The following is a 26,500-nucleotide window of genomic DNA, read 5'->3' on the forward strand; positions in this document are numbered from 1 at the left end:
TCATTATTTCCCAACAATAAAGTACAACAACTATTTGCACAGATTCACATTGTAGCTGGTAGGAGATGGTGTAAAGTACACAGGAGGATGTGAGTAGGTGACATCAAATACTATGTCCTTTTATACAGAGGACTTGGGCACAGGTGGATTCAGCACAAAGGGGCCGTGAATGCGATCCCCTGCGAACACAGAGGAGGGCTGCATATTCTATCAATGACAGATAACTCAGGCTGAGCGCTGACTACCTGCCTCTGGCCAGTCTCTAATCTAACGTCATCTCTTTTACAAATAAAGAGACCAGAGCATGGAGAACCAGGCCTGGAACTCAGTGGCTGGTCCTTAGTCTCACATGGAGGCATGACCAAGAGGGATGCAGGCTCCCACCCATTGGCCAAATGTTTAATTTTCCAGAAAGGCCCTCTCTCTAGATGTCCATATGCAGTCCCCACCACTGTTCACTACCAGCTTGTGGTGAATACTAAAAATATTTTAAAAACACCGCTGCCAAGTAGACCCTAGACACCAGGCACCATGGCCACTGGGGTTTTAGAAAGGTGAGTTCCGATGCAGGCAGGTAAACCAAGGTCCAGAGAGGGGAAGGGGTCTGCCCATGGTGGCAGGAAGGGGCAGGAACCCACCAGGGGCTGTCCCCTGAGAAGTTTTCCCTTGGTTTCTGGGGACCCTCCTTGCCAGGCCTCACCCTCCTCATCCCCTATCTCCTTCGACGCAAGAAGAGGTGGAGCAAATGCAAGATCCGGGTGTTCGTTGGGGGCCAGGTCAGCAGGATGGACCAGGAGAGGAAGGCGTAAGTGGGGGGCCCTCTCCCCGTCCCCTGCTCTCCACCGCCACCCTCAGGTGGGCCTTGGAGTTGCCCAAAGCTTGGGCAGGCTCTCTCCAGGCCACAGTGATGGCAAGGGGGGTTCTGGCCAGGAGCAAAGTTCATTAGTGACTTCTTGACCCCCTTTAATCAGATACCTACACCCTGGGCTTTGCTCTGACAGGGAGGGGTGATAAGATTCAAAATCCCAAACTCCTCAAGGAGAAACCCATGTGAAACGAAGGCGGGAGGGGCCCCTTCCTCCTGAGAAAGGAGACCGGAGGTAGAATCTTTGAGGGCAATGTCCCCAGAGTGTGGAACACGGGCTCTGGGAGGTGAGAGATGACTTGAGTGGCCAGGAGATGGGGCCACACCATACCACTGATTCTTTACGTGAGAAGTGATTTTTAAAAAAAATATTTATTTATTTTCCAATTGTAGTTGGACACAATACCTTTATTTTACTTATTTTTATGTGGTGCTGAGGATGGAACCCAGGGCCTCGCACGTGCTAGGCGAGCGCTCTACTGCTGAGCCGCAACCCCAGCCCGAGAAGTGATTTTTTAATCCCCCTTCAACTCTGTGGCTGATTTGGTGGGAGAAGATCTTGGTTTAGTGTTGGTTTGTCCTTCCCCTCAGTAGCCATGCTGAGCTCCCTGTCTAAGCAAGAGAGCAGGTCTAAGCTCACAGACTTGGCCAGAATTTAGTGACACTGGTTTATTTACTTGGATTTTAAGTATCACCTCTTTCTGCCAAGACATGCTATTTTGTGTTTCAAATTGTAATATAAAAATTCCTTTTGAAATGTATCTAAGTGTATTAGTTGGTTTTCATTACTATATTGAAATAGCCGAGGCAGTCCACTTTATAGAAAAAAGAGGTTTGTTTCGGCTCATGCTTCTGGAGATGCAAGGTCCAGGGGTTCTATCTGGTGATAGCCTTCTTGCTGGCAGAGTCCTCAAGTGGCTCAGGGTTTCACATGGCAAGAGACAGGGGGGGAAGGCAAAAGTGGCTGTGTGTATTTGGTCTCTCTCCCTCTTCCCATAAAGCCACCAGGATTAATCCAGTCCTAATCACTTCCCAGAGTTCACCTCCTCCCTGCAAACACCACAGTCAGATTAGGTTTCCACCCTCCTTTCTCTGGGGATCGGACTTCAACGTGAGTTCAGGGGACAAACCATATTCAAATCACAGCACTCATTCGGAACACGTGTGGGTCTGTAAACAGACGAGGAGGAGCACAGTGAAGCAGGTGGCCGGAGGTGTGGACTTGGCAGGAGCCGGGGAGGTGGAGTCGGGCAACTGCTGCTTCACAACTGCAAGGTCACGGGAGGTCAGAGGTCATGGGGTGAGGGTCTGCGGTTTGCCCAAAGTTAATAGGCAGAGGGAGGAACCTTTGCATTAGGGTCTCCAGAGCCCTCTGCAGCAGCCCTGGCTGTGACACGGTGGTCAGGACAAGAGGGGAGTCCTGGCCACTGCCCTTGTCCATGCCTGGGCCACGCCCATGAGCTCCCCCTCTGCTCACCCCAAAAGCCCCATTTCTTTGTTGTCATCCCACTGAGGACTTTGCCACTCAAGGGTCCCTTCTGTGCAAGGCCCAGGAGGCACTGCTTGGGAACAGTAGCTCCTGGGCCCTGGGCCTCGGCTTCCGGTCCAGGCCTGGGCAGGGGGTAGTCAGTGCAGCTGGCTGAGCCCAAGGCCTGGCATTGCACGCCCTTCGCACAGAGGTTGTGAACACTCACTCCTCTGCCACCCAGCAGTGACCTTCATGGGCCGTGTGACCTGCTCTCTCCGTGACCCCAGGGCAGGCCTACGCTGCCACCTGCCCAGGCCTGCTGGCCCCAGCCACTGCCGCACACCAAGATGGATCTGCCCACAGCTCTGCTTTCCAAATCCTGCTCCCCTAAGCTCAAGAAGCAGCCATTGCTTGGCTGCTGGGCCCAGCTGGTAATTCAGGCTGGTCTTCCAGAGGCTCCAAGCTATCCCAGCTGGCTCTTTGCCATCGCTGCCCTGTCCATTCCTCCCCACCAGTGAGTCCAGCGGGCCCTAACCAAGGGGGCACACTGGGACCATGTGCGGCCTTACCAAGACCTGCCCTGCCCGGGGAGTGTGACTCAGCAGGTGGGCTAGCACCAGGCAGGGCACTGTTCTGAAGGCCCCTTGGGCAGTTCCAGTGTGGACTCTGGCCTGGGGATGCGTCTCGGTGGTAGAGCGCTCGTCCAGCAAATGCAAGGCTCTGGGTTTAATTCCCAGGACTGGAAAAAAAAAAATGTCAATATGGACATCCCCCTGCCCGAACCCCTTTGGCCTTCAACCATCTCCACCACGCACCATCCAGCCAGATAGCTACGCGCTCTGTGTCATCCTCCTGACCGCTCCCACCACAGTGGCCTCTCCTCTCCTGTCAAATCCAAAGTGGTGCCCGAAGCTGCCCCTCCTGCTTTTCTGCCCGGTTCTCACATATCTTTGGTTCCCTCAGGAACTTTTAATTTCCTCTTTTCCAACTGTCCTGTCCCTGGTGGCCTGGCAGCGTTGCAAGGGAGCTGGTTAGAGATGCAGAATCCCTGGCCCCAGCCAGACCAGTGAATCAGAATGGACATTGTCACAAAGTCTCGGCAGAGGTGTAGACACGGGCGTTAATGATTGCCAGGCACTAAGACAGAGGTGGCCACCAGACGCTTGGGAAATCCTGGTCATGCTTTTCTGCGTCACTTGTCATGAGCTGACCTGCTTCATTGGTGTCCCTGATTGTCTGTCCCTCCTCCCCTGTTAGAATGGCAGTGCCAAGGGGCAGGATGGGATCTGTTTGGCTCACTGCTGTCCACAGCAGAAACTTAATAAAATGTCATCGAATGAATGAATACACTTAAAAAGTCTCCCTCTGCCCTCCAGGATCATTTCTCTGTTGAGCAAGTTCCGACTGGGATTTCATGAAGTTCATGTCCTTCCTGACATCAATCAGAAGCCGCGGGCGGAGCAGTGAGTTCTCTGTGTCAGGGGATCCAAGCAGAAAGGCCAGCGGTGTGCCCTGCAGACCTGCTGCTGGCTGCGACCTTGTTCCAGCCCCTTGGGCTCTTTGGCTGCACTTCATGCAGGCCGCCTACCATACTTCAGGGCCTTTGCACATTCAGTTCGGTTTGCTCTAGCCACTGCTCCCCACCTCCACCTGTGCATAGCTGGCTTCAGGACAGACTCCTCAGCCCTCGCAAGGCCTCTCCTGACCCTGATTTTCTCTATACCAGGACTCGGTTTATACATTTATAAACCCCCCACTTTATATTTATTTGCCTCTTTACTTACTGCATCAGAGCATGGGATCCAGGAGCGGGCACAGTCTGACCTAGAGTCTGTGTGGCTCGAACCTGACACAGACCTGGCCAGTGACCACCTGCAGAGTGCAGGGGCAGGTAGAGTCCAGGCCCACCACTGAGGATGGCTTGGAGAAGTCTGGTGGAACTCCAGGTCTAAGTGGCCGAGCCTAAGTCACACTGGGGCCATTCCCAAGTAGATGGCAGCATTGTTGGGCCCCAATCTGTGTCCCTGTGGCCTCCCCTCTAGCTCCCTCCAGGGTCCTGGTTTCTCTGGAGATGGGACCATCTCACAGGCCTCTCCTGCGTTCTCTCTCCAGCACCAAGCGCTTTGAGGACATGATTGCACCCTTCCGCCTGAACGATGGCTTCAAGGACGAGGCCACCGTGGCCGAGATGAGGCGGGACTGCCCGTGGAAGATCTCAGATGAGGAGGTCAACAAGAACAGGATCAAGGTGCCAGAGAGGGCAGGGCCTTGCTGGGTGGGGACGAGCTTTCTGAGCCCAGCTGCCCTTGACTCCCAGCCTCTGCGGTATCCTCAGGCCACAAATGCTTGGGCTGACAGGTGACCGGCTGTGAACCCAGTGCTGTCCTTGGCACGAGAGCCTGATCCTTCTGCCCATTAATGTCCCCAGCAGTGGGCAGGAACTGGCGGGAGTCCTCCCTCTCCTCCCCCATTTCTCTACATCTGGTGGAAGGATTCGTGACTCAGGTGTGAGGGTTGGAGTATCACTTGTCCCATGATGGACAGAGCTGCCTCATTTCCCTCAGCCTGTGCCTGCGGCCTAGATGCAGGCAATGCCGCAGCCGCCCCTTCCCAGACAGGACAGTCAGGACTCTGGTAGGGCTGAGAGAGGGCGTGTGCACGGTGGGGGCTCTTCTTCCAGGTGGGGTGAGCAGCTGGAGGCCCAGGGCCCCGGGGACAGACTGCAGTGGCCCAGGCTCCTCAATCCTTGAACTCTACTGCTCTCCACTGGGGGTGATGTTGTCCCCTTGGGACATTTTGAAACGTTCTTGGATGTCACACCTGGGGAATGAGGGTTGCTCTCAACACCCTACAATGCACAGTCCGGGTCATAACAACAACAAAAGAATGTTCACCGGAAATGCGCATAGCGAGAGGTTGAGAATCCCTGATGTGGGCTAAGTCACCGCCCCTCAGTTTTCTATTCTCTAAAATGGGGTGTCCACCTGCTCTCAGATCTTGACGTCAATCACTCTAAACAATGTAAAGACAGCCCCCACACACACACTCTGGAAAAGCCCCTGACCCCAGAACTTATGCAGCCAGCTGGTGCTTTGGAAAATTCTGGATAAAGTGCACAGGAAGTCCCCCCATGGTCTGTGGCAGGGAGTGGACCCTTCCTGCTCTGGGTTTCCTAGTCTTTCATTCAGGGTCTCTTTGTGACCAGGCCCTCTGCCTGGTGCTCCGCGCGGTCATCTCACAGGACTCTCCCCACGTCCCCCACCCCCAGGACATTTCATACCGTGTGAGGCTCAGGAAGCCCACGGTGCTCTCTGCTGCGGAAGTGCCAGGGCTGGGTTTTGTACCCGGTCAAGCTCCCTCTTCCCACTCTCCTGCTGGACATGACCAGAAAGTCAGGCAAGGAAAGCCCCGGTGGCTTCTGGGAGCAGGTGAACTTGGTGCTTGATTGTGACGAGGGTCCCCTTCCTTCCTGGGGCAGAGAGTCTAGTCATTTAGGAGAGTCAGTCACAGTCCGGTGGCCTTGGCAGGGGTGCCGCTGCTCCCAGGGACAGTGGGAGGTGACGGCCCGGCTTCCCCTTGCCCCAGTCCCTTCGGCAGGTGAGACTGAATGAGATCCTGCTGGACTACTCCCGGGAGGCGGCCCTGGTGGTCATGTAAGTGCAACCCACTGGCGGGAGGAGCGGGCAGGCATAGCGGGAGAGAGGCTCAGGAGGCGGGTGCCACAGCATGGCGGGGCCCTGAGCTCCTGTGAACATGGCTCGGCCTTGCCTAAGTGCCAGCTGGCCGAGGTCTGGGCCCTCCAGTCCCAGGCCCTGCTGACCGCTCTCCCTGTTGCCTTTTCCTGCCAAACCTGGCTTGCCCCCGAGGGGCATAGCTAGTGCTCTTTGGCCATTGGTCAATCCCTCCTGGTGTTGGTGCCCAGTCTGGGCAGCAGAAACAGAGCCTGCCCAGACCCACTGTCCCTATTGGACCTACATCCAGTTCCAAGCTGTCCCTGCTGGGTGTCAGCCCGGGCTAAGCAAGTGGAAGATGACAAAGGCTCAGTGTGGCTCTGCCTGAACTGAGACTAGTAGGGAAAACACAGTCCACCAAGCTGGGGGTGGGGAGCCTGCTGCCCAGAGCAGGGGCGGGGAGTGGGGTGGGGGGTGGGGCGGCTGGACAACCACCTGGGAATTCTGCAGGATTGACAGGAAGCCAGCAGAACCTGTTTGTTCACACCTGGGAGGTGGGTTCAACCGCATAATTTGCAGGCCTTCTGATAAAATGAAAATGTATGGCCCCTGGTCAGCGTGCTGGGCTGCGGGCCTCCTTTCCAAAGCAAGCTCTTACATTCCCACACAGGATACATGGACTTTCTTTTTATTTATTTATTTATTTTTCCTCTCTAGTACTGGAAATTGAACCTTGGAACATTCTCTCACTGAGCTACATTCTTTTTATTTTTTATTTATACATATAACTTTAAAGCTAAATATTTTTGACACAGTATATTTACATGTTTATTTATTTTTATGTGGTGCTGAGGTTCAAACCCAGTGACTCACACATGCTAGACAAGTGCTCTACCACCGAGCTACAACCCCAGCCCTTTTTTATTTTGAGACAGGGTCTCACTAAGTGGCCCAGGCTAGCCTTGAACTTGCAATCCTCCTGCCTCAGCCTCCTGAGTTGCTGGGATTACAGGTGTGCATCACCACATCTGGATAATATGCTTTTTTTTTTTTCCCCAAAAAAGTCTCATGGTATTGAGAAGGAGGGGACAGAGATGGAACATAAATGATCATAGGAGGAATGTCTTTGTAGATGGAGGGTCTGGGTATACAACTGCGCAGCAGGTATTTCAACACTCACGTGTTTGAACATTCCAATAAATCTGCAAAGTAAGGGCTGCCTTGGAGAGCAGCCATGATATCGTGAGTAGTAAATGTCCATGAAGACTGCTTTTCTCTGGAGAGAAGGCCAGCACACACTGTGCTTGGAGTGTATGCTCATGTAGAGGGGGTCCAAGGCTCTGGGCGATGGCCCCGCCCACCTGTGATATGCCAGCTGCAGTGGTGCGCACCTGCAGTCCTGCTACTCAGAGGCTGAGGCAGGATGGTGGAAGGATCCAGGGAGCCTCCCAGTGCCTCCCAGAGCACAGATTTCTCTCATGAAGGCTCCTCTCTCAGGACCTATTCACCTAAAAGTCCTGCCTCCTAAAACCTGATATCTAATGTCAGAGCCCTGGGAGTAAAGATTTCAACAGGTGAGTTGGGGGGCACCCATATTCAGGCCATAGCCCATTGTTAGGACTTGCTAACTTTGGTCCCTCCAGTCTCTCCATATGCACTTGTATAGTGGGACCTAGAGAATTCTTAATGATTCTAGCACCCTATGCCCTGTGGAAGTCGCTGTTTGGGGCAGATTAGCATAAGAGCACAGGAGTCCTTCCCTGGGCCCCAGCATCCTCTCCCGCAGGTGCTCTCAGGACGGCCTGTGCTTTGCCTAGGGGTGAGCTCCCTGCGCTCACTTCTGGAGGGCGGTTATCTTTTGCAGCACAACCATTCGAGAGGAACTCCCCCTCGCAGCACTTTCCTGTGCCATTCAGGCATGTCAAAATGATGACAGCAGAGCCTTAAATCAAGCGGAAACCCTTCTGAGCTTAGGCCCCTGAGTGACCACCCAGGTTGCATGCCCAAGAAACTGATTCTGCCCCAAACAATAGATCCTGCGGCGTTTAGGGAGATGATTATTCTGCAAAGAAAGTGCTCCGAGTTTCCTTCCTCTGGGAACAGTGATAAAGAAAGGGACTGGGTTTATCTCAAGCCTTCAGCCTAGCAGAGAATGTTCTCGGGCACAGATGACCCAGGGTGTGGACGGGATCAGAAGGCAAGACAGCGGCTTCATCCTGTCTAATGGCTTCCAGACGTTTCCTTGGGTGGGGAGACGGATGGGTGTGCCCCCGTTTGTGCACGGGTGTGCAAATCACAGCTTTGTGGTGCCGCCTCTGTTCAGAGGAGCAGGTTTGCACACTAGCTCGCTGTGTGACTGTGGGTAAAGTGACCCCATTTCTCTCTGGCCCTGTTTCCCTAATGATCAAAAGAAGACTTAGGGGCTAGTATTTCCAAGATGCTCTTTCTTGTAACATGCCATGATTCCAAGTTTATTGGAATGAGTCCATCTCTCGGGTTATAAGATGAGGAATTTCATCATGACAGGTGACCTGGGCTGGCGTCCTCTCCCTCTTCACCCCAAGGCTGCATAGGGAAAGCCCATCCTCGGCCCGGCATCCTTATGGGATTAGCTGATACAAATGGCGATGTGTCCTGGCGCCTTGGAGAAGCCAGCTGCACCCACCCGCCCACGTCACAGCCACAGTTGTTGCCCACAGGGGCCCTGGGTTCTTGGGTCACCTCCATGGGGAGGACAGACAGCTGCATCTGTGCTAGTGATCTCCAAGCTGGAGGCAGGCCGGGGTTTCTGAGCCGCTGGACAACTGTAGGATCCCAGGATCCTGCATTCCCCAGAAATTCTGTTGTTGTTGGATTTTTTTTTTTTAACTGGGCATTGAACCGTGAGCTCGGCCATACTTGCACAGCTGCCAAAGCAGCCTGGTCAACCGCCCAACAGCCTTTTACTGTCCCAACAACCTGTTCCTGTTGAGGTCAGACATCTCTTTCTTCTGTAACGGCTTCCTCCTCAAAGTGAGACAGTGCTCATGGACATTGCACTTTATGAATTGGACCTCTGTGGTACTCAAGGCACCGGGCCTTACTAATTTTCAAAACTGTTTGAATCAACCTCTGCAGTCTCATTTCAGAGAGGAAGAGCCGCCTCGGGAATTAGGCAACTTGCCAGGGGCCTCATGGGTGGGGAGTGCAGATAGGATCCGGGTTCCTGTCCCTAGGTCCTGTTGCAGGGCAAGCCTTCGGCATCTAGTTAGCTCCAAGAGATGTGATCGGGAACACAAAGCCCCTTTGTTTTGGAGCGGCTTTGTGTCTGAAGATTAGTAGCCTAAGATGGTGCATCCTGTGCAGAGGGATAAAGGGTGTCATTGATTGGTGCTGGGAGTGGTAAAGGCATCTGTCCCTTGGACAGTTGGACAGTCCCCTACGGGAAGGAACCTTGTCCTGAAGCTTGAAAGGAACCGCGGGAGTCATGGGTGTCCGCTGCCCCTCACCTTGCAGGGACCAGTTCCCTCATGGGCTTTGAAGTTTGTGAGTTTGTTCCCTGAAAACAATGTGACGTTTCTGGACAGCCCCTTTGTGGTTTCGGGCACATCCGTTCGATCTGGAGAGCCTGGTTTTACATTCTCCTGGGTCTTTTTCCTGGAAAGTCAAAGGAGGATGCGGCTTAGTGAGGTGCCCTTGTTCCCACCACCTCTCCAGTCCTTGGGGCCTTGCTTTTTAAAGGAGGGTGGCCTTGTCCCTAGCGAGGCTTTGAAGAGGCTCTAAATATGAGGCAGCAGCTCTCTGGACTTCCAGCCACCCCCTCAGCCTGCTCAGGGGGGCGTGGGGGTTGCGGTGATCAGAGTCAGCGGCTGGGATGATCCCAAGGCCCTGGCTGAGGCCCTGCTCTGCCGGTCAATCGTAAGTGGGGACAGCAGCTGCTGATGTGTGCATTGCTTCCACTGCGCCAAGTGCGGCTCCCCAGCCTGTGAGCTTCTCCTGGAGGGCCCAACCTGTGTCCCCAAGGATGTCAAGCACTTTGCCAAAGCTGTGACTGGCAGCTTCTCTGAGCCCAGAGCCTGAGCTCTGGTCCCCACACTGCTCCGCGTTGCCTGCCTGCTGCTGCCCCAGCCAGGGGGTCAGTGCTGCAGGCCAGGCCCGTGCTCTGGGCTGTGTCCAGGTTGATGAAATGATCAACCAGTGAATAGACTTTAGGGAGAACAGACACCTGCCAAGGGCAGTCCCGGGTAAGGACGGGTGGCCAGCCGCATGTGGTGGCCAGATGGGTCTCTGCCAGAGCCACGCACCCAGCTGTGGTGGCCATCCCGAAGCATTTTTGGAATTCTCAAGATGAAAGAAAAGTCACTTCCTGAAATAGCCACAAAAACATGACTGAACAGCGTTCCAGGGGACATCTGGGTATCTGCTCACACAACACAGATAAGGGCCTCCAGAGGCAGGACTTAGCAGGGTGGGGGCAGGGCAAGGACACTCTGCTGCAGCCCACAAACACGACACACTGGGTGGCCACTGGCAGGCATGTGGCTGAAAGCAAGCCTGGCCTGATGTGAGTGGCAGATGGGGTGGGACCTCTCACTTAACAAACACACACTGGCCTAATTGTATCAGACCCTGTTCTAGAACAGGGGAAAGGGCAGGGAACAGGACAGACCCAGCCTGCCTGCAGATCAACACACAGTCCAGTGGGGAAGGCAGACAACAAATCAATACATCCACAGATGCTTTTGAGATTGCAAAAGTCTACGAAGACAATAAAGTAGGGTGAGAGGATGAAGAGGATGGGTGGCCTCCTTTGGGGAGGATGACCAGAGGAGATGCATGTAAGCAGAGAGCTGAGTGGTTCAAGAAGCCAGCCTGGTGAACAGCTGGGGCTCTGCCTTCTAGGTGGATCATGTGCAGAGGAAAGAAAGCCTCTGTGGCTAAAGAGGTATGTGTGAGGCTGAGGATGGGAGAAAGTGAGATTGTGAGGCTTGGTGGAGACTATGGAGCATTCCCTGCAGGGGACATGCAGGCCATGGTTTTGTTTAGAAATGCCTCATGGCTGAAGATATATTTTGAGTAATGCCCTGAAGGGTGGCAGGAAGGTCTTTCTCAGGGTGGGAAAACCCTGGGTGATTCCTCTCCTGCCCTCTTCCTGCCTTCCAGCACCTTGCCCATAGGAAGGAAGGGGAAGTGCCCCAGCTCGCTGTACATGGCCTGGCTGGAGACCCTGTCCCAGGATCTCAGGCCTCCCGTCGTCCTGATCCGGGGAAACCAGGAAAACGTGCTCACCTTCTACTGCCAGTAACTCAACGCTTGGCCATCCGAGCCCGAGCCGCAGGTGTTGGGGACAGGTTGGAACTCGACCAGCTCCAGTCCAGGGACAAGCCTCGTGTTCTGTCGAGTGTTAAGTCCTAGCATCTGATGATCTGACTGTAGAAAGATGGAAGATTTGCACACTGAGGCTGGACCCCACTTCCCCTGGGCATGTCCTCAGAGCCTCCTTTTCGAGAAGCAGCAGCTGGAGTTGTATGGAAAATTCCTTGGAAGATCCTATCTCTTTAAAAATCGTCTTTTGATCTTTATGATCCTTAAGATTTCAGTCTTTCATTTGTGTGCAAATTGAGTCAGTGAGCTGGGTGTGCTTCTTGGCCTCTCCACTCACCTTCCTTGGTAAGCCCCTGCCTCCGACCACCAGGACAGCCTGGAGTCCACTGTAGGGGCCCTGGGAGCTCTGAGAAAGGGGGGCCTCTGAGCCTATACAACATGCAAATTTCCTCAGCCACCTCCCTGAGACTAGAACCCACACACAGAACCCACCAAAGCAGAAGGACTGGAAAAACAACACTTCTTGCGAGGGCTGATGGCCTCCATTCTTTTCTGTTCTGTTCTTCTCTTTTTGATGCTGGTTGAGATCCACTAACATGATTTTCAGACCCCCTCATGAGTACTGACCCACGATTTGAAAAACAGGCTGGACTCTCCTCTGGGCCCTGGGCTTGTTCCCGCCCAGGGAGGCTGGCTGGCTGGGGATAGGTCACCGCTGCCACCTGCCCTGCTGGGCCTGCAGGGGAGGAGTGGGGTCTGACAGCCTGGGGGGGCGAGGGAGTGGGGGGAGGAGGGAGAGTAGAGGTGGGGACACCTGGAGGGAGCAGGGGGCGGGGGTGCCAAGAGGCAACGGATCTGAAAGGAAGGGGCAGATCTAGTCCCTGGTGGGTAAGAGGACCCGCCAGGGAAGGATGGGAGAGCAGATGGGCTGAGCCCTGAGCAGAGATGGGAGAGAGGAGGAGAATGGAGGTGGGACTTACACCTGGCTCAGGGAGGGGCACTCCATTTGGCCCAGACTGAACCCCTGGAATGCTGGCACCCACAATGCTGGAGGGGGGGCAAAAATGAAAGGGCATCGCCGTTCTGGACGTATCTGCTTGGTGTGTGACAGCTGTGTCTTCTCTCAGTGCCACCAGGGCGGCTGAAGGGATGGAGCTTCTTCAAGTGTAGTCTACCTCCTTCAAGGTCACTCCAAGGTTACTTAGTCCTGGAGCCTGTCTCCTTCTTGGGGTTGGAACCCAAAGCCCTTCAAGCACTTCTCAGACCCCCCCCTCCCCCCACTGCAAAGCTTGAAGGCTCAGGAGCCCTGGAAGTTGCGGAGCCCCGTTGTCCTTGAACTGCCACCGCTTTGCCAAGCTATACAGAGGACTGGCCGCGTCCCGGGGACCTGGAGACCGGCCTGCCTTTGAACTTGCAGTGGGCCCCTGGCCTCGACCCAGCTCCGGGAAAGGCCAAGCTGTCAGGGAAGCCTGCTTTCTGGAGCCTCGTGGAAGAGTTCCCTGGCAAATGGGCCCTGTCTTCAGACCTCAGGGAGTCCCCCGTCCAGGGCAGAGAACCTTTTGGCTTTGAGCATTAAAAAAAAAAACAAAAAACAAACAAACAAACAAAAACTCTTTCATTATGTTGGGACCTATAGATTTTTAGCAATGTAACTCTTTTTTTTTTTTTTTCTTTAAGTCTTTGCAGTGAGGCCCAGAACAATGAAAGGAATAAAAATATGTTTGCTCAGTCAACAGAACTTACTTGTTTTGGAACACACTGTTTTTCAACTCTGCCGAGTGTTTTGAAAAAATTAACTCTTGTTTCCTCAACACTGAGCTGGACTTCTCTGCTGGCTCTACAGGTCACGCTGCAGGATTTCCACACGAATGTTCACAGTGGCCATGATCTTCTCTTTGCTTCTCTTACATGCATTTGCAGACTCGTGGGAGCCTGTGTTCCTCAGCCTTTGTTCCTCAGTCTCCAGGCATTTTGGATCTTACCTCAAAAAGAAAAGTGGAGAGGTTGGGTGGAAAGGCCCCGGTATAGCCATCAGGAGAACTAGATTTGAGTTTCTGCCTCTCTCCAAAATTGGCTGTTACCTCAAATACATCCCTTGACCTCTCTGGGCCTCAGTCTATGGAATGAGAGAATTGGACAGGAACAGGTGTCGCCAACCAGTTGGCCTGTCTGATGGTGGTTTGGCCCCGGCAGGGTTGACCACAGTCGTGGATGTAGCAGGGGACTGGCATGGGGTGGGGAAAGGGGTACACATTCTTCAGTCCCTTCCCAGTACCCTCTTCCTGCTACTTTGCTGCAAGGGCCTTTGGCTTGGGGCATCTTCAAGGTGCTCCAAGGTGTGGTTTTGAAGTGGCACCCCCTTTCTCCACAGAAAAGACTTAACTGGGCTTCTCCAGAAATCTTCACCCAGACTGGCTTTAGGACTCTCAGCAAAAGAGTCTCTGAAAAAGAGTTCAATGTAAATAAACTTCCTATTTTTGTGTCGCCCTGTTTTACTTGGCCACTGGCCGAGAGGTACCAGTACTCCAGGTGCTGGACACCCCTTACTAGTTTTTCACAAACATATCCAGTATAGTACTTTGTAGAAATGTGCAAACAAGGCCTCTGGCCTTGAGCTGGGCTTCACAGAGATGTGTACATTTTTTTTCTTTGTCTTATTTTGTTTTCCTGTATAAAAAAAGGACCCCAATATCAAGGTAAGGAAGGGGAGGAGAGATAGACCCCTTAGTGTATAGAAATGGGGGGGCAGGAGAAGGATAAGCCTCAAAAGGAAGGGTGGGTATAAAATGTCATTAAGGCAGCAAGATATTCTCTGTAAAAAGTTGGAGGAGTCTTAGCCTCAGAGAAAAAGGCAGAGGTCGCCTTCTCAATGGGGTTTTCTCCACTCAAGTGTCCAGAAGAGGGAAAATGGCAGCATCTCTTCCTTCTGTGGCAGCCACCCCAATGCTCACTCTGGATCATCTTCCTTATGTAGATAAGAGGGCTGCAGGGCTCGGAGGGCAGAGATTCGCTTGTGTGGGTTAAAAGTCAGCATTTCCAGCAGTAACTGAGCTCCAGACTCCTCCTTCTCAGACACCCCTGACTGCACCGGGCGAGGTCCTCTTGGAGGAAAAGGGTCCCCGGGGTAGAGATACATCTCGGGGCCAGTCATCCTCTGGAGGCAGCCCGATCAGGTCAAAGAGTTTGCCCAACCGGTCAGCTTCAGAATTTCCACAGAAGAGAGGCTTCCAACGACACATCTCTGCAAAGATACAGCCAACGCTCCACATGTCCACAGGGGTTGCCTATGTAGACTGCAGAAGAACTTCGGGAGCCCGGTACCAGGGTGTAACAACCACAGGTGAAAGGGCCATCTGGTAGCTGTATATTCTGGCCAGGCCAAAGTCAGCCAGCTTGACTGTCCCACCACTTGTCACCAGAATATTTTCTAGCTTCAGGTCCTAATGAAAGATGCAGTTGGCATGAAGAAAATCTAGGCTGTTAGAAACTGGCGCATCAGATCCTTGATGGTCTCGGCTGGCAAGGCTGGTGGTGGTGCCTTGTCTAAATAGATCCTTAAGTCTTGGTCAACATGCTCAAATGCTAGGGTCACCTTGATTTCCCGGTCGGTCCGGGAAGTAGCACAGACTTCCATCAGTCGGACAACATTGGGATGTTCAAAAGCCTCCAGGCGCCTCGATAAGGCCACCTCACGAACTGTGCTGATGGGAAGGCCCCCTCCAGCTCCTCCTCCATTAGGGACACTCATACTCTTGAGGGCCACAAAGTGGCCACTGTGGGGATCACGGGCTTTGTACACTGTCCCATAGGCACAGACACCAATTTCAGCCACTGGCTCATATCGTGAGGTAGCCATTCTCGGATAAGGGGAGACCCTCACTGCAGGCCAAGAGCTACGAGGGCAGGCCCGTTATAGGGACCCTGGAGCTGGTTCCTTTGGCACCATACACTCGAGCTCTGACCGGGGCGGGACCACAGACACAGGCCACAGGCTCGATGTCTACATTTTTAAGATATATTACCAACCGGGCTCCATGGTAACAGCTGGCAGGGGGAGGAAAGAAAGGAGAGAAGAAGCTCTCCCTTTCTCAGGTGTGGTCCTTGAAGGGTTAACTTGCCCAGAACAGTGAAAGAAAAAGCTGCTTTTATGTGAACTTCTGCAGACTGTGAACTTCTGAGCCCCCCCCCCTTACACGCTGGGTATAAAACTCTGAAACTCCCTGAATTCGGGGTTCAGGGGATTACAGCAAAAGCTGTGCCCTCTGAACCTGGCTGCAGCCAAATAAAATGGTTTCCTGCTGTCTTTGGTGCCTTGCCTCCTTTGTCCCCACAACAGTTTGGCCAATGGGCAACAATGGGGATAGGAGATTTCCATCCACACTGCATTCTCTCTCTTGCCTTTGGATGACAAAGTGCTTCACATTATTGAGTCTAGTGGTGGGAAGTGTGGGCCCCGAAGTCTCCTTTCGGCTAGAAACACTGACCCCCAGAGATGGGTCCCTCAGAGCCCAGGCCCTGCCCAGCCCCTGGCAACCCCCTAGCTTAACCCCCCTGGTACCCCGTGCCCAGTTGGTTAGCTCCCATTTCCCCTTGGCATTTCAGCCTTGGCTTTAGTGTCCTCCTTCGGTTTCCTCCCAGATTTCTTGTGGCTTTAAGGTGACTACACTGTGGCTCATTTCCCACCAGAGGGCTTGCTGCCTCCCACTTCCCTGGGCAGAACGGTGGGCCTCATGAGCACACGGAGAGTCCCTGTTTAGTCTGAGTGTCCTTTCAGATACCTGCCTGGCCTCTCCAATGAGGCCAAGGGAAGGGGGGTGGGCAGTGTTTCAAAAGGAATGAGACCAGCTGGAATGTTCCAGAAGAACCACCTGACTGAGAGGCCCCCAAGGACATGCAAAGCAGCCAGGTTTCATTTGTCACTATGTACAGCTCAAGTTGTCAGAGAGGGAAAAGAAAAAAACTGCTGCTGACCTCAAGAACATTCACCAGAAATGTGACCCGGGAAAGCCCGGCCTCGCTGCATTGGTAATTCCCCACTCAAGAGAGTTTAGTCCTAGGACTGAAAGAGTGAGCACCACCCAAGTAGCTGCTTCCTGAGAGGCAGCCAGAAGACATGCTAAGTCTAAAAATACCCGAGAAGAGCCACCTGGCTGGAGGTCAGAGAGCAGAATGTCTGAGGGACGAAAGACAGTGGAGAGAGAGCCAAGTGCAACTCATGAGAGAGTCACAAATAAGCCCTGGCAGGTTGTGGGAGAGGAGCCAACCCCAAGTCAGGGGACTTCACAACATCTCTATTTAGAAAATGGTATTTAAAAGAGGTTTCAAGGAGCCAGGTGCAGTGGTGATGCCTGTAGTCCCAGCAGTTCAGGAGGCTGAGGCAGGAGGATTGCAAGTTCAAGGCCAGCCTCAGCAACTTAGTGAAACACTAAGCAACTCAGTGAGACCCTGTCTCTAAATAAAAAATGAAAAGGGCTGGGGATGTGGCTCAGTGGTTAAGTGCCCCTGAGTTCAACCCCTGGCACCTAAAAAATAAAAATAAAATAAAAGAGGTTTCAAAGATTGGTAAGATTCAACAGAAAGACAGACATGAGAGATGGACTGGGAGAAGCATTCCAGGTGGCGGGAATGGCTTGAGCCAGGGCCAGCATAAGGACAGCCGTCAGCAGGAGGGGGACCAGACTTCAGCAGTTCTTCAGCCAGGGAGAGTCAGTCGAGTTGTATGCAAAGACCTGGGCTCCCAGGCTCCCAGACTCCTAGGCTCGGGGACTCCCAGGAAATCCAGGGGTTCCAGCCACTAAAGGTGAAGGGCAGAGCCAAGCCTCAGGGAACCAGGCTGGATGGGGGTGTGGGGGGGTGGGGGGGTGGAAAGATAAAAGGCAGGAAGCCCAAGGAGGAGGCTGTGCAGAATTCTAAAAGCCCAGCAAGGACTCAGCCCCCTAAGAGAGGCAGATGGAACGGAGAGGTGGGGAGATACAGAGGAGAATCAAAAGAGACAGAATCTTCCAGAACTGGGAACTGCCTGGGTATATGCTTGGATGGAGATAAGGGCCCCAGAAGTTGAGGCTGGGGAGTTATAAGAATAAAGAAACCATGTACTGTGGGGGCAGGATTGCCGCCTTAATGTGGGAGGGAGAGGGTAAGTGGGTTGGGAGTGGTACATCCATCCAGGACCAAAGCTGTGGTCCTGGAGCTCAGGAAGAGTGCCTGGCACTCCATTGTGACCCTGAAGCACTGTGAGAGCAGTGACCTTAAGTGATTTGAGGGTCACACTTGGTCAGGAATACTGAAGCCATTGGCTTAGGGGAGATGGAGAGGGGACGCATGGAGGATGGAGAAAGCTGAGCCAGACTTTGGGAGGGGCTCTCGCTAGGGGGCAGGAGGAAGGAGAGGCAGCCATTGGAGTGGCCTTAGAAAGAGCTGAAGGGGCAGGAGGAAAATTCAAATAACAGGAAGGTGCCAGAGAGGGGCTGGAGCTGCACAGAGCAGGCCCACGTGCAGCTGCAAACAGCTGAAACCACAGGAAGTGCTGCCGAGTTTGGGGCTCTGGGTGACACTGGGAGCCTGGCCCGGAATAATTTGGTAAAATAGTGTGTCAAGGACAAGGCACATATCTGTAAAGGATGCTGGGAAATTGGGAGGAACATAAGAATACTTACTCATTGATCAATAAATGTCCCAGCTACAGGGTGGGGATGCGTTAATGGGGACCAGAGTGGACCCACAGGTTGGAAGGGAGAGATTTAAGATGCAAGGAAGAGATCGCAGAAGAGGAAGGAGGCCGAGCGAAGGAAGAGGAAGTCGCACTCGTCAGGACGTGGGGAGGCGTTGCCAAGCCCCAGGAAGGCCCCCCTGGGTCTGTGGCACGAGGCTGAAAACCCCTCAGGACATCTGTCCTGTGCCCTGCCTGGGGGACTCCTGGAGGACTCCTGAGCAAATGTAGAGAAAGAGGGCGACCTGTTCTCCAACAACCGTGCCGGCCAAGCAAGAGGGATGGGAGGACAAGGCACAAGGGTTTCCAGGACGATGGCACAGTACGTGGGAGTGGCCCTGTGAGCTCCAAGCAGACGGGTGGAAAAGCAAACGACGGGTGGAAAAGCAAGAGTGAAGGAGAATCGAAGGACTGGGATGTGCCCTGGGCTGGGGAAGGTGGGAGATGGAGAATAAAGGACCACTGTGGCCAGTGTGCGGGCACCTGAGTCCCGCATTCTGGAGGAGGTGACCGGTTTTGAACACTCTCAACCTCTATGAGGTCTGTCATTTGAACTACGGGCTCTACACAGGTGGGAACTGAGATGAGCCTTTAGTTAGTGGGTGGTAGGGACACTTGGAGGCCTCAGGGGAAGACTCAGACCATGGGAGGGCCTCAGAGCACACACAGGGGCACTGCAAGATCTTAACTGCTGGACTGACTGGGTGGCCGAGGGCCGGCTCTGCTGTCGAGCAAACCAGAGGCACCTTTAAGCCCCAGCACCCAGTACAGGGTAGGCACTCAGTAAATGTTCTAGCCGTGAATGAATGAAGGACAAATGAGTGGATTCTACCAGTGGGCGTGGGCACGGAGGCAGACAAGGTGAAGGTCATGGAGCTGAGCATTGTGGGAGCAAGTGTGAGTTGGATGCTGGGGTCGTGAAGGGGGCAAGAGTGGAAAGGAGGCTTGGGAGCCAGTATCCAGAGGTGAGTAGGTCTGTGGCTCAGAAAAGGCTGCTGAGCTGTAGGGTCCCCAGGCACCAGCAGGGGAATGGGGGTGGGGGTGGAGCTTCCTTGAAGGGTGACATTGGAGGGTCCTTTCCTGGAGAAAGGCAGGGTTGGCTACTGTGAGGAAGGAGGTTTGGGGTCATGGGGCAAGATACAGGGGAGGAGGCTGTGAATTACCTTTACAAAGGGCTAGACCCAGGGTTAATCTCTACAATCAGAATGACTGATACTGGGGCAGGAGAGGGCTGACCTGACCACATCAGAGATGAGAGAGCCTCAAGAATGACTAGAGGTGTTTGCTTAGGCTGGGAAAGTCAGAGGGAGAAGTCCAGGATGGGAAGACTGAGCAAGCAGAATTAAATTCATGGGAGAGACTGAAAAATCCCACCATTTTCACAAGTAGATCGCTGCCAGCTGTATCTGCGGTCTCTGGCATCTTTGTGGAGTTGCCAGGTCTAGTCTGAAACCAGTCTGGGGAAGGTGACTTTCTTTGTTTTTGTTTCTTCTTGGTGCTGGGGATGGAACCCAGTGCATCACGCAGGCTAAGCACATGCTACCCCCCGGAGATACTCCCCAGCCACGGTGGGTGCTGTTGCTGGAAGTGGAGGGGGTGTGGGGAGAAGAAACTAACACAAGCAAAATTCCATCTGGGGGTCCAGAGAAGTGTGCTCTGTGCACAGGAAAAGATGAATGAAATTCAAAATGAAAAAATTTTCCTCTTTAGTAAAATGTTAGCAAGACCCTGTCTCAAAAAAAGTGGGAGATCGGGACATGTGGCTCAGTGGTGAAGCACCCCTGAGTTCAATCCTTGGGACCAAAAAGAAACAACACAACACTCAGCAGAGGGCTGCACAGGGCAGGAGGCTGTTATGGGAGGAAAAAGAAAGTGTGCTTCTAAGGTTACCTGAGGCCTCAGTGTTCATCTATGACTCTTCCCTCCATGCTGGCCAGAGGGCAGGGTCCATCTGACTCTTAATTGCTCTGAAGTCAAACTTAAGCAGCCTCAGGGAGCCATAAACCTGGACTGGATACACAAGAAACCTAGAGCCAAGCCAGGCTTTTCCTCCAGAGATTATATAATCAGGTAGATCCGCCCACCTAAGTCTAATCCCTCTTTGGGGGAATCACTAAGGATTTTTGTTGTGCTTGGTTGTGGTAGTGGTTATTTTATTTGGGTTCTTCTCTCCACTGGAGGAAGTCTTGGACATAACATTCAACGGAGCAGAACTGCCTGAGTAGTTGGGGATTTTTTTTTTTTTTCTAGTTTTGGTACTAGATATTGAACCCAGGGCCACTATACTACGAGCCACCTCCCCAGTTCTTTTTATTTATTTTTAATTTTGAGACAGAGGCTCACTAAGTTCCTTAGGGCTTTACTAAATTGCTGAGGCTAGCCTTGAACTTGCGATCCTCTTGCCTCAGCCTCCCAGGTCTCTGGGATTACAGGTGTGCACAACCACGCCCAGCTTTGTTTTTTCAATTGTGGTAAATGACATAACATAAAATTCACCATTTTAACTACTTTCAGGTGTCCAATTTGGCAGATTTAGTACAATCACACTGTTTGTGCCACCACTGCCACTGTGTATTTCCAAATATTTTTGTTGCCCCCAAGGAAATCCTGGATCCATTAATCAATTGTTCCCCAAACCAATACCTGGCGACCACTAATCTGCTCTCTGTCTGTGGATCTGCCTATTGTGGAAATTTCACAGATGGATGTGGCTCGCAGCCTGGCTCTTGCACTTGACACACAGCATTCTCAAGGATCATCCATGTTTTGCGTGCATCAGTCCTTTGTTCCTGTCCACGGCTGGCTAACATTGCATCACTGTGGATGGGTCATGCTGTTTATCCATTCCTCAGATGATGGACATTTGGGTTGTTCCCACTTTGGGGGCTGTTGTACATAATGCTGCAGTGAGTGAGTATTCATACACAAAATTTTGTTTAAACTCCTGTTTTCGGATCTTTGTGATATATACCAAGGAGTCGAATTGCTGGGTCATATGGTAGGTCTGTGTTTGACATACTGGGAAACCCTGGGTACATTTTAAAACCTTGTGAGGACTAAGTTTAAGTTTCCTTTCTTTTTTTTTTTTTTTTTTTGTGGTGCTGGGGATTAGAACCCAGGGTCTTGTGTATGCAAAGCAAACACTCTACCAACTGAGCTATATCCCTAGCCCAAAGACCAAGTTTAAAAGTGCACTTTAAAATTAACTATCAGTCCCTGTGTTCTGCTGCTGTGGCTTAGCCCTGATTGTCAATCTTGACCAGTCACATACCTTGGGGTCTCCTATTTGAGATACATGCTGAGGTTTAAAAAATCAATTCAGTTTTAATTTCCTTTGATTGAAAAAAAATCTACGTAAACAGCACTGTTAAGAAACCATGGAATAACAGGGAAGTGTCACATAAAGGTGTCACAGAACCTCAGTCCCAGACTCCCCCTTTCATATTCTAAAACATTTCCCTACCACTGCCCACGACTGAGAGGGAGCATTTGCCTCCAGGGCTGCTTCTGGTAAGGAAAGAAAGCTGCTCTGGCTCAGTGTGGGCCGGAGAGTGGCTGTGGGATGGATTTCCTGGGTACAGGGCAGGAGATCCACTTCCTGGGCTAAAGAAGATGGCCTCTGTGCATGACCACACTAGGACTTCAGAATTGACCATAAAAGGCAAAGTTTATGGTTTGGCATTTAAATTATTTAGGGGATCTCTAGAAACCAGATAAAAACAAGAGTTCCAAAAACAAGATGCAGAAGTTCAAGGGCCTAAGACATCAGTTTGTTTTAAATAAAAATGGGCATGGTCAAAGATCCTTAACCGCCTCTGATTTTGCAAAGGCTCCTTCCAGATCCTCAAGGCCTGACTAAAGTAAGACAGGCCTTTGGCTCCTTCATCCCTCTTCCCTTCTTAGAATGTGGGCGTGAATCAGGCTGTAGCACGGAGAGCACTGCTACAGGACGAAACCAGCAAGTTAGCAGAATTTTCCCAGCCAGTACTTTCATTTCCACATTTTCAGAAATCCCGTGTAAGATTCAGATTTCCTGCTGCTCACAGCCTTTGTTTTCTTGATCTGCTTGGATGTCTATCTTGGAGAGCCACAAAAGAATCTGTACTTTGTGATTTCATTTATACATGATGGGCTGAAATGACAGGAAGCAGATCAGTGAGGCCAGAGTGGCAGAGGCCAGGGAGGTGACCGCGAAGGGGCACTCGAGAAGTTTTAGGGGGATGGGACCGTTCCATATCATGACAGAGGCCTGGGTCACACGGGTGAACACACCTGCCAGAACTTTTAAACCCTACCCTCAAGATTATGTAAATTACACCTCAGTACTAGTTGATAACAATTTCAAAAAAGTTACTAGCTCCTGTGGGAGTTACTTAAATACTTGGTGCCTCAGCTTGCCCAGATGCAGGGTGGAGACACGATAGCCCTCCATGAAGCGGCTGCGGGGGTTGAGTGAATGAAGCCATAGAGGTCCTTAAAGCTGTGTGTGTTTCGGGGAGAGCTCTGCATCCCTCTAGCCTTGATTTCCATTTACAAGCCAGGCCCCCTCCCTCTGCTTTATTCCTGGGAGGTCATTTATCCTCATTTATACGACTTTTCCTTTTTGAGTCCATCCCAGTGCTGATCCACATTTCCTCTTGGATGAACCCATCAGGCCTCCAGGGCCCAAGTCTCTCCCCCTCTGTAATGACTTGGATCCACTGACATTAACATTACTGCTACTATCTAAAAATAAACTCTGTCCCTGTCACACTTGACCAGTGGTTCCCAAACCCAGCCCTTGAACTAGAACCCAGCTGGGTCAATCAGAACTTGTTTGGTAAGCTTGAAATGGTGTACACCATCTGTCCTTCTTTCTTTCTTTCTTTTTTCTTGTTTTCCTGTATTACATTTTTAAATTGAAGCATCATATAAATGGAGTAAAGTGCAAAAATCCTAAATGTACAATTGGATCAATTTTGACAAGTGCCGATGCCTGAGTTACCCCAGCTATAACCAAGACAGAACATTTCCTCACCTCCAGAAATTTCCTTCATGCCTAGTGTCATGTTGGTAAAAATTTAACACTGGCTCCCTGGGGAAATGCTCGGACTGATAGCGTCTGTTATCTCCCTGGTGTAGATATTCCTATCACGGTCATCTAGAACTGTCAGGGTGATGTCCCTAAAAGCAGAGTTGGGCAGAGAGGCTCACAATGAGTCAGTGATGAAACAGGATAAGCCAGCTTCAGCACTGCACCCCATGCCCCAGCCAAGTCCACCCCTGCATCCCATTCCCAGCCCCAGTCAACTGCTGTCTTCTGTCACCTGAAAATAGTTTTGCTTGCTCTAGAATGTCATATGAATGGAATGATATAATACATATAGTTGTCTCTTGGTATCCACAGGGAATTTGTCTAGAACCTCCCCCCACACCAAAATCTTCTGATGCTCAAGGTCTTCTATAAAATGACACAGTATTTGCATAGAATCTATACATATACTTCTATATACTTAAATAGCCTCTGGATTACTTATAATACCTTATACAATGTAATGCTACGTAAATAGACATTATATTGTATCGACAAGAAAAATGGTTATAGCTGTTCAGTACAGGTGCAACATTTTTTGAATATTTTCCATCTGAATCTGGTGGAATCCGTGTATATTGAAAGCTGTGTGTACAAAGGGCTGACTGTGCTCATTTTGTCTGGTTCTTTTGTTCAACATGGTTTTCAGGTTCATTCACATTGTTACATGTATCTGAGTGTTTCCCATTGTAAGGAAACATTACAATTTATTTAGTTTCCTGTTGATAGACACTTGGACTGTCCCCAGTGTTGGGTACTGTTATGAAACAAGCTGCAGTGAACATTCTAGGGGAAGTCTTTGTATTTATATGTTTTTTCTTTCTCTTAAGTCAATTCCTATTAGTGCAATGACTGGGTTTGTGTGTTGGGTATTATGTTTGTGTATGTGTGTGTTTCTCGGGGCTGAACCTAAGAATGCTCTATCACTGATCTAGCCCCTTTAAGTTTTTTTTTTTTTTCTTTCTTTTTTTGTTTGAGGCAGGATCTGGCTAAGTTGCCCAGGTTGGTCTTGAACTTGTGATCCTCCTGTCTCAAGTCTTCAAATGGCTGGGATTACAAGTGTGCACCAACACACCTGGCTCAAATTTCATCTCTTTCATGGAGTTTTCTAACTTCTTCACCTCTTCTTCTTGGTTCAGTGTGATCATAAGTCCCTTAGAAATGTATGAGATTTGGAGTGTCTTTTTATTTCTGTATTTTTGTTATTGCCCCCATTATATTTGTAGGGTCACTGAGAACAGGGTCATGCTGTGTGTATCTCCTGGCACATTCTTTGATTTGAATCTAACATTTTTTCAAACGTGCTATAAGAAGAGTCACCAAAGTCCTCTAAAAGGAGCTATCCTTTGGGGAGATAAATCAAGAAGGAAACAAACTGGATAGCCTTTTCCCTAGGAAAAAAACCACAGCAGCTCACTCCCTGACATTTCTACTACTGAGCAGAAATAGATGAACTGCCCCTGAGGCTTGTCACAACAGGACAAAGGAAAGCATGCTGTTGGCAGTCTTGCTTTGGCAAAGAAGCCCTTATCTCCTGCCTAGCTGCCTCCCCAAAAGCCTCTGTTTGTCTTGCCTCACTGGCTAGCTTCTAACCAGTAGCAAGACTGCCAGATCATAATCAGTCATTTTCCCCTGTCCTGAAGTATGAAAGCTACACCATTTTCAGAACTCAGTGCAAAATGAAAACGTAGAGCTTCTGTTTAAAAAAAAAAAAAGTATCAAGAATTTTAAGATGAGAATAGCAGGGCATCAAACCAAGCTCAGGGCCTATTGGACCAACTGCATGGGTCCCTTGCCCTTGAAGCCAGCCTTAATGAAAGGGGACAGAACTGCCTGCAATAGACAAAAGGCAATTAGATAAGGTTGAGTAAAGAGATAATTTATCTCCAAATTCCTCAGCTTCCTTTCTTAATATAAAGATAGCTGAGAAAGAAACCACCTCATTTTCTGTAATGTATTGCTGGCAAATTGCCAGCAAACTCTCAAAAGTTATGAGTCGAGTCTTCCAAATAAAAGTTTTGTACTAAGTTTAGTACTAAGCTCCAGTACCTACGAATGTGATGGTATCTGGAAACAGTCTTTGTAGTGGAGATGAGGGCATTAGGTTGGGCCCTATCCCATATGACTGGAGTCCTTATAAAAGGAGACACTTTGGACACAGAGACAGATATGGGTAGTGGGAACATGATGTGAAGACACACACACAAACTGCCACTAGGAGCCAAGGAGCTCCAAGGATTGCCAGCCAACCACCAGAAGATAGGAGGTGGCTGGGAACAGATTCTCCCCACAGCTCTCTAAAGGAATCAACCCTGCCAAGACCTCCATCTCAGACTTGCAGCTTCCAGAACTGTGAGACAATCTATTTCTGTTGCTTAAGCCACCAGATTTGTGCTACTTCATGAAGGCAGTCATAGCAGACTAACCTCGGCCCCCAACCAGAGCAGGGTCTTGCCTTGGACAAGCTCCTGACACCCCTGGAAAAACAGCATTGGCATAGCATGTGCCAAGATCATAGGACGAGGATGGGACCAGGGCAATGTCACTTTTGTTTTTCAAGTCTCCTTCCTACAGAAGGAGGGAGGAAATGCCTCTGTGGGCCTTGGTGGCCACAGTTTGGCAATCCAGATGCTGCCCTCCTGGTCTCTGCCCCAACTCAAAGCACTGGCTGATGCCTATAAAGGGCCGCCCCTAGCGAGTACGTGTGACCTGGCCGTGGCCGGCTCGTCCACACCTGAGGGTGCAGCGTGCAAGTCTCAGCCGGGACAAGGGGAAACTGGCCGAAGGTGCCTCCCGCCCCTCAGCCCGGGAACTCCGGGGTCTGCTCCTTCCAGGCCCTTCTAAGGCTAAGGAGCCTCGGCGCCCTCCGGACGGGCTCGCACGGGGCCCACTCAGCCCGGCGGTTCTTCGAGCCGAGCCGCTCGGAGCGGGGAGGTTTCCCGGGTGGAGCCGCGGTGGGGCCGCGGGGTGCGGCGGGGAGGAAGCGGGCCCGGCGCTGGGGTCAGTAGGGCGGGGGAGCAGCTTTGTGAGGAAACAATTTGCAGAGGCTGCTAACCTGGGGCCGGCCTGGGTGACCCCGGCTCGGGGGCCTTACGCACCCCAGCTGGGAAGTCCCGTTTCGTCCGGGCCGAGTCCCCGCTCGCGCTGCCGCGCACCCAAACATGGCCACCGAACCCCGCCTCCCGGGCCGCAGCCGCGACTCGGGATGACGCAACGGCCGCGGGTTGCATCACCCGGCGCCTACGTGCTCCGCCCGCCCCTCGACCGCCCGGATTCGGACGCTGATTGGGCCACGTTGGGCGGTAACCTCTGCCTCAGCCAATGGACAGCAGCCACAGAGAGGTCCGTCCGCAGAGCCTGGGCGCGGGGCGCCTATAAAAGGTGCCCGAGGCTGGGGCGCGAGCCCTGGAGA

General features: G+C 51.8%; 1 protein-coding gene and 1 pseudogene across 6 annotated transcripts in view; one reads left to right on the forward strand and one right to left on the reverse strand.

Moving 5' to 3' along the window:
• The window catches only part of Slc12a3 (solute carrier family 12 member 3), a 30,957-nt gene extending 19,669 nt beyond the window's left edge, over window positions 1–11,288 (forward strand). For all 6 annotated transcript variants that reach the window (XM_076837895.2, XM_076837897.2, XM_076837900.2 and 3 more), the window contains 5 exons: window positions 694–805; window positions 3,710–3,796; window positions 4,446–4,581; window positions 5,919–5,986; window positions 11,147–11,288. In XM_076837895.2, coding sequence (XP_076694010.2) covers window positions 694–805; window positions 3,710–3,796; window positions 4,446–4,581; window positions 5,919–5,986; window positions 11,147–11,288 — 545 coding nt within the window. The remainder of the gene's footprint in view (window positions 1–693; window positions 806–3,709; window positions 3,797–4,445; window positions 4,582–5,918; window positions 5,987–11,146) is intronic.
• Window positions 11,289–14,255: 2,967 nt separating this feature from the next.
• Window positions 14,256–15,164, reverse strand: LOC143384099 (cyclin-dependent kinase 4 pseudogene; annotated as a pseudogene).
• Window positions 15,165–26,500: the final 11,336 nt, after the last annotated feature.

The sequence above is a fragment of the Callospermophilus lateralis genome, chromosome 18 (assembly GCF_048772815.1).
Source record: "Callospermophilus lateralis isolate mCalLat2 chromosome 18, mCalLat2.hap1, whole genome shotgun sequence".
In the NCBI taxonomy this organism is placed as follows: domain Eukaryota; kingdom Metazoa; phylum Chordata; class Mammalia; order Rodentia; family Sciuridae; genus Callospermophilus; species Callospermophilus lateralis.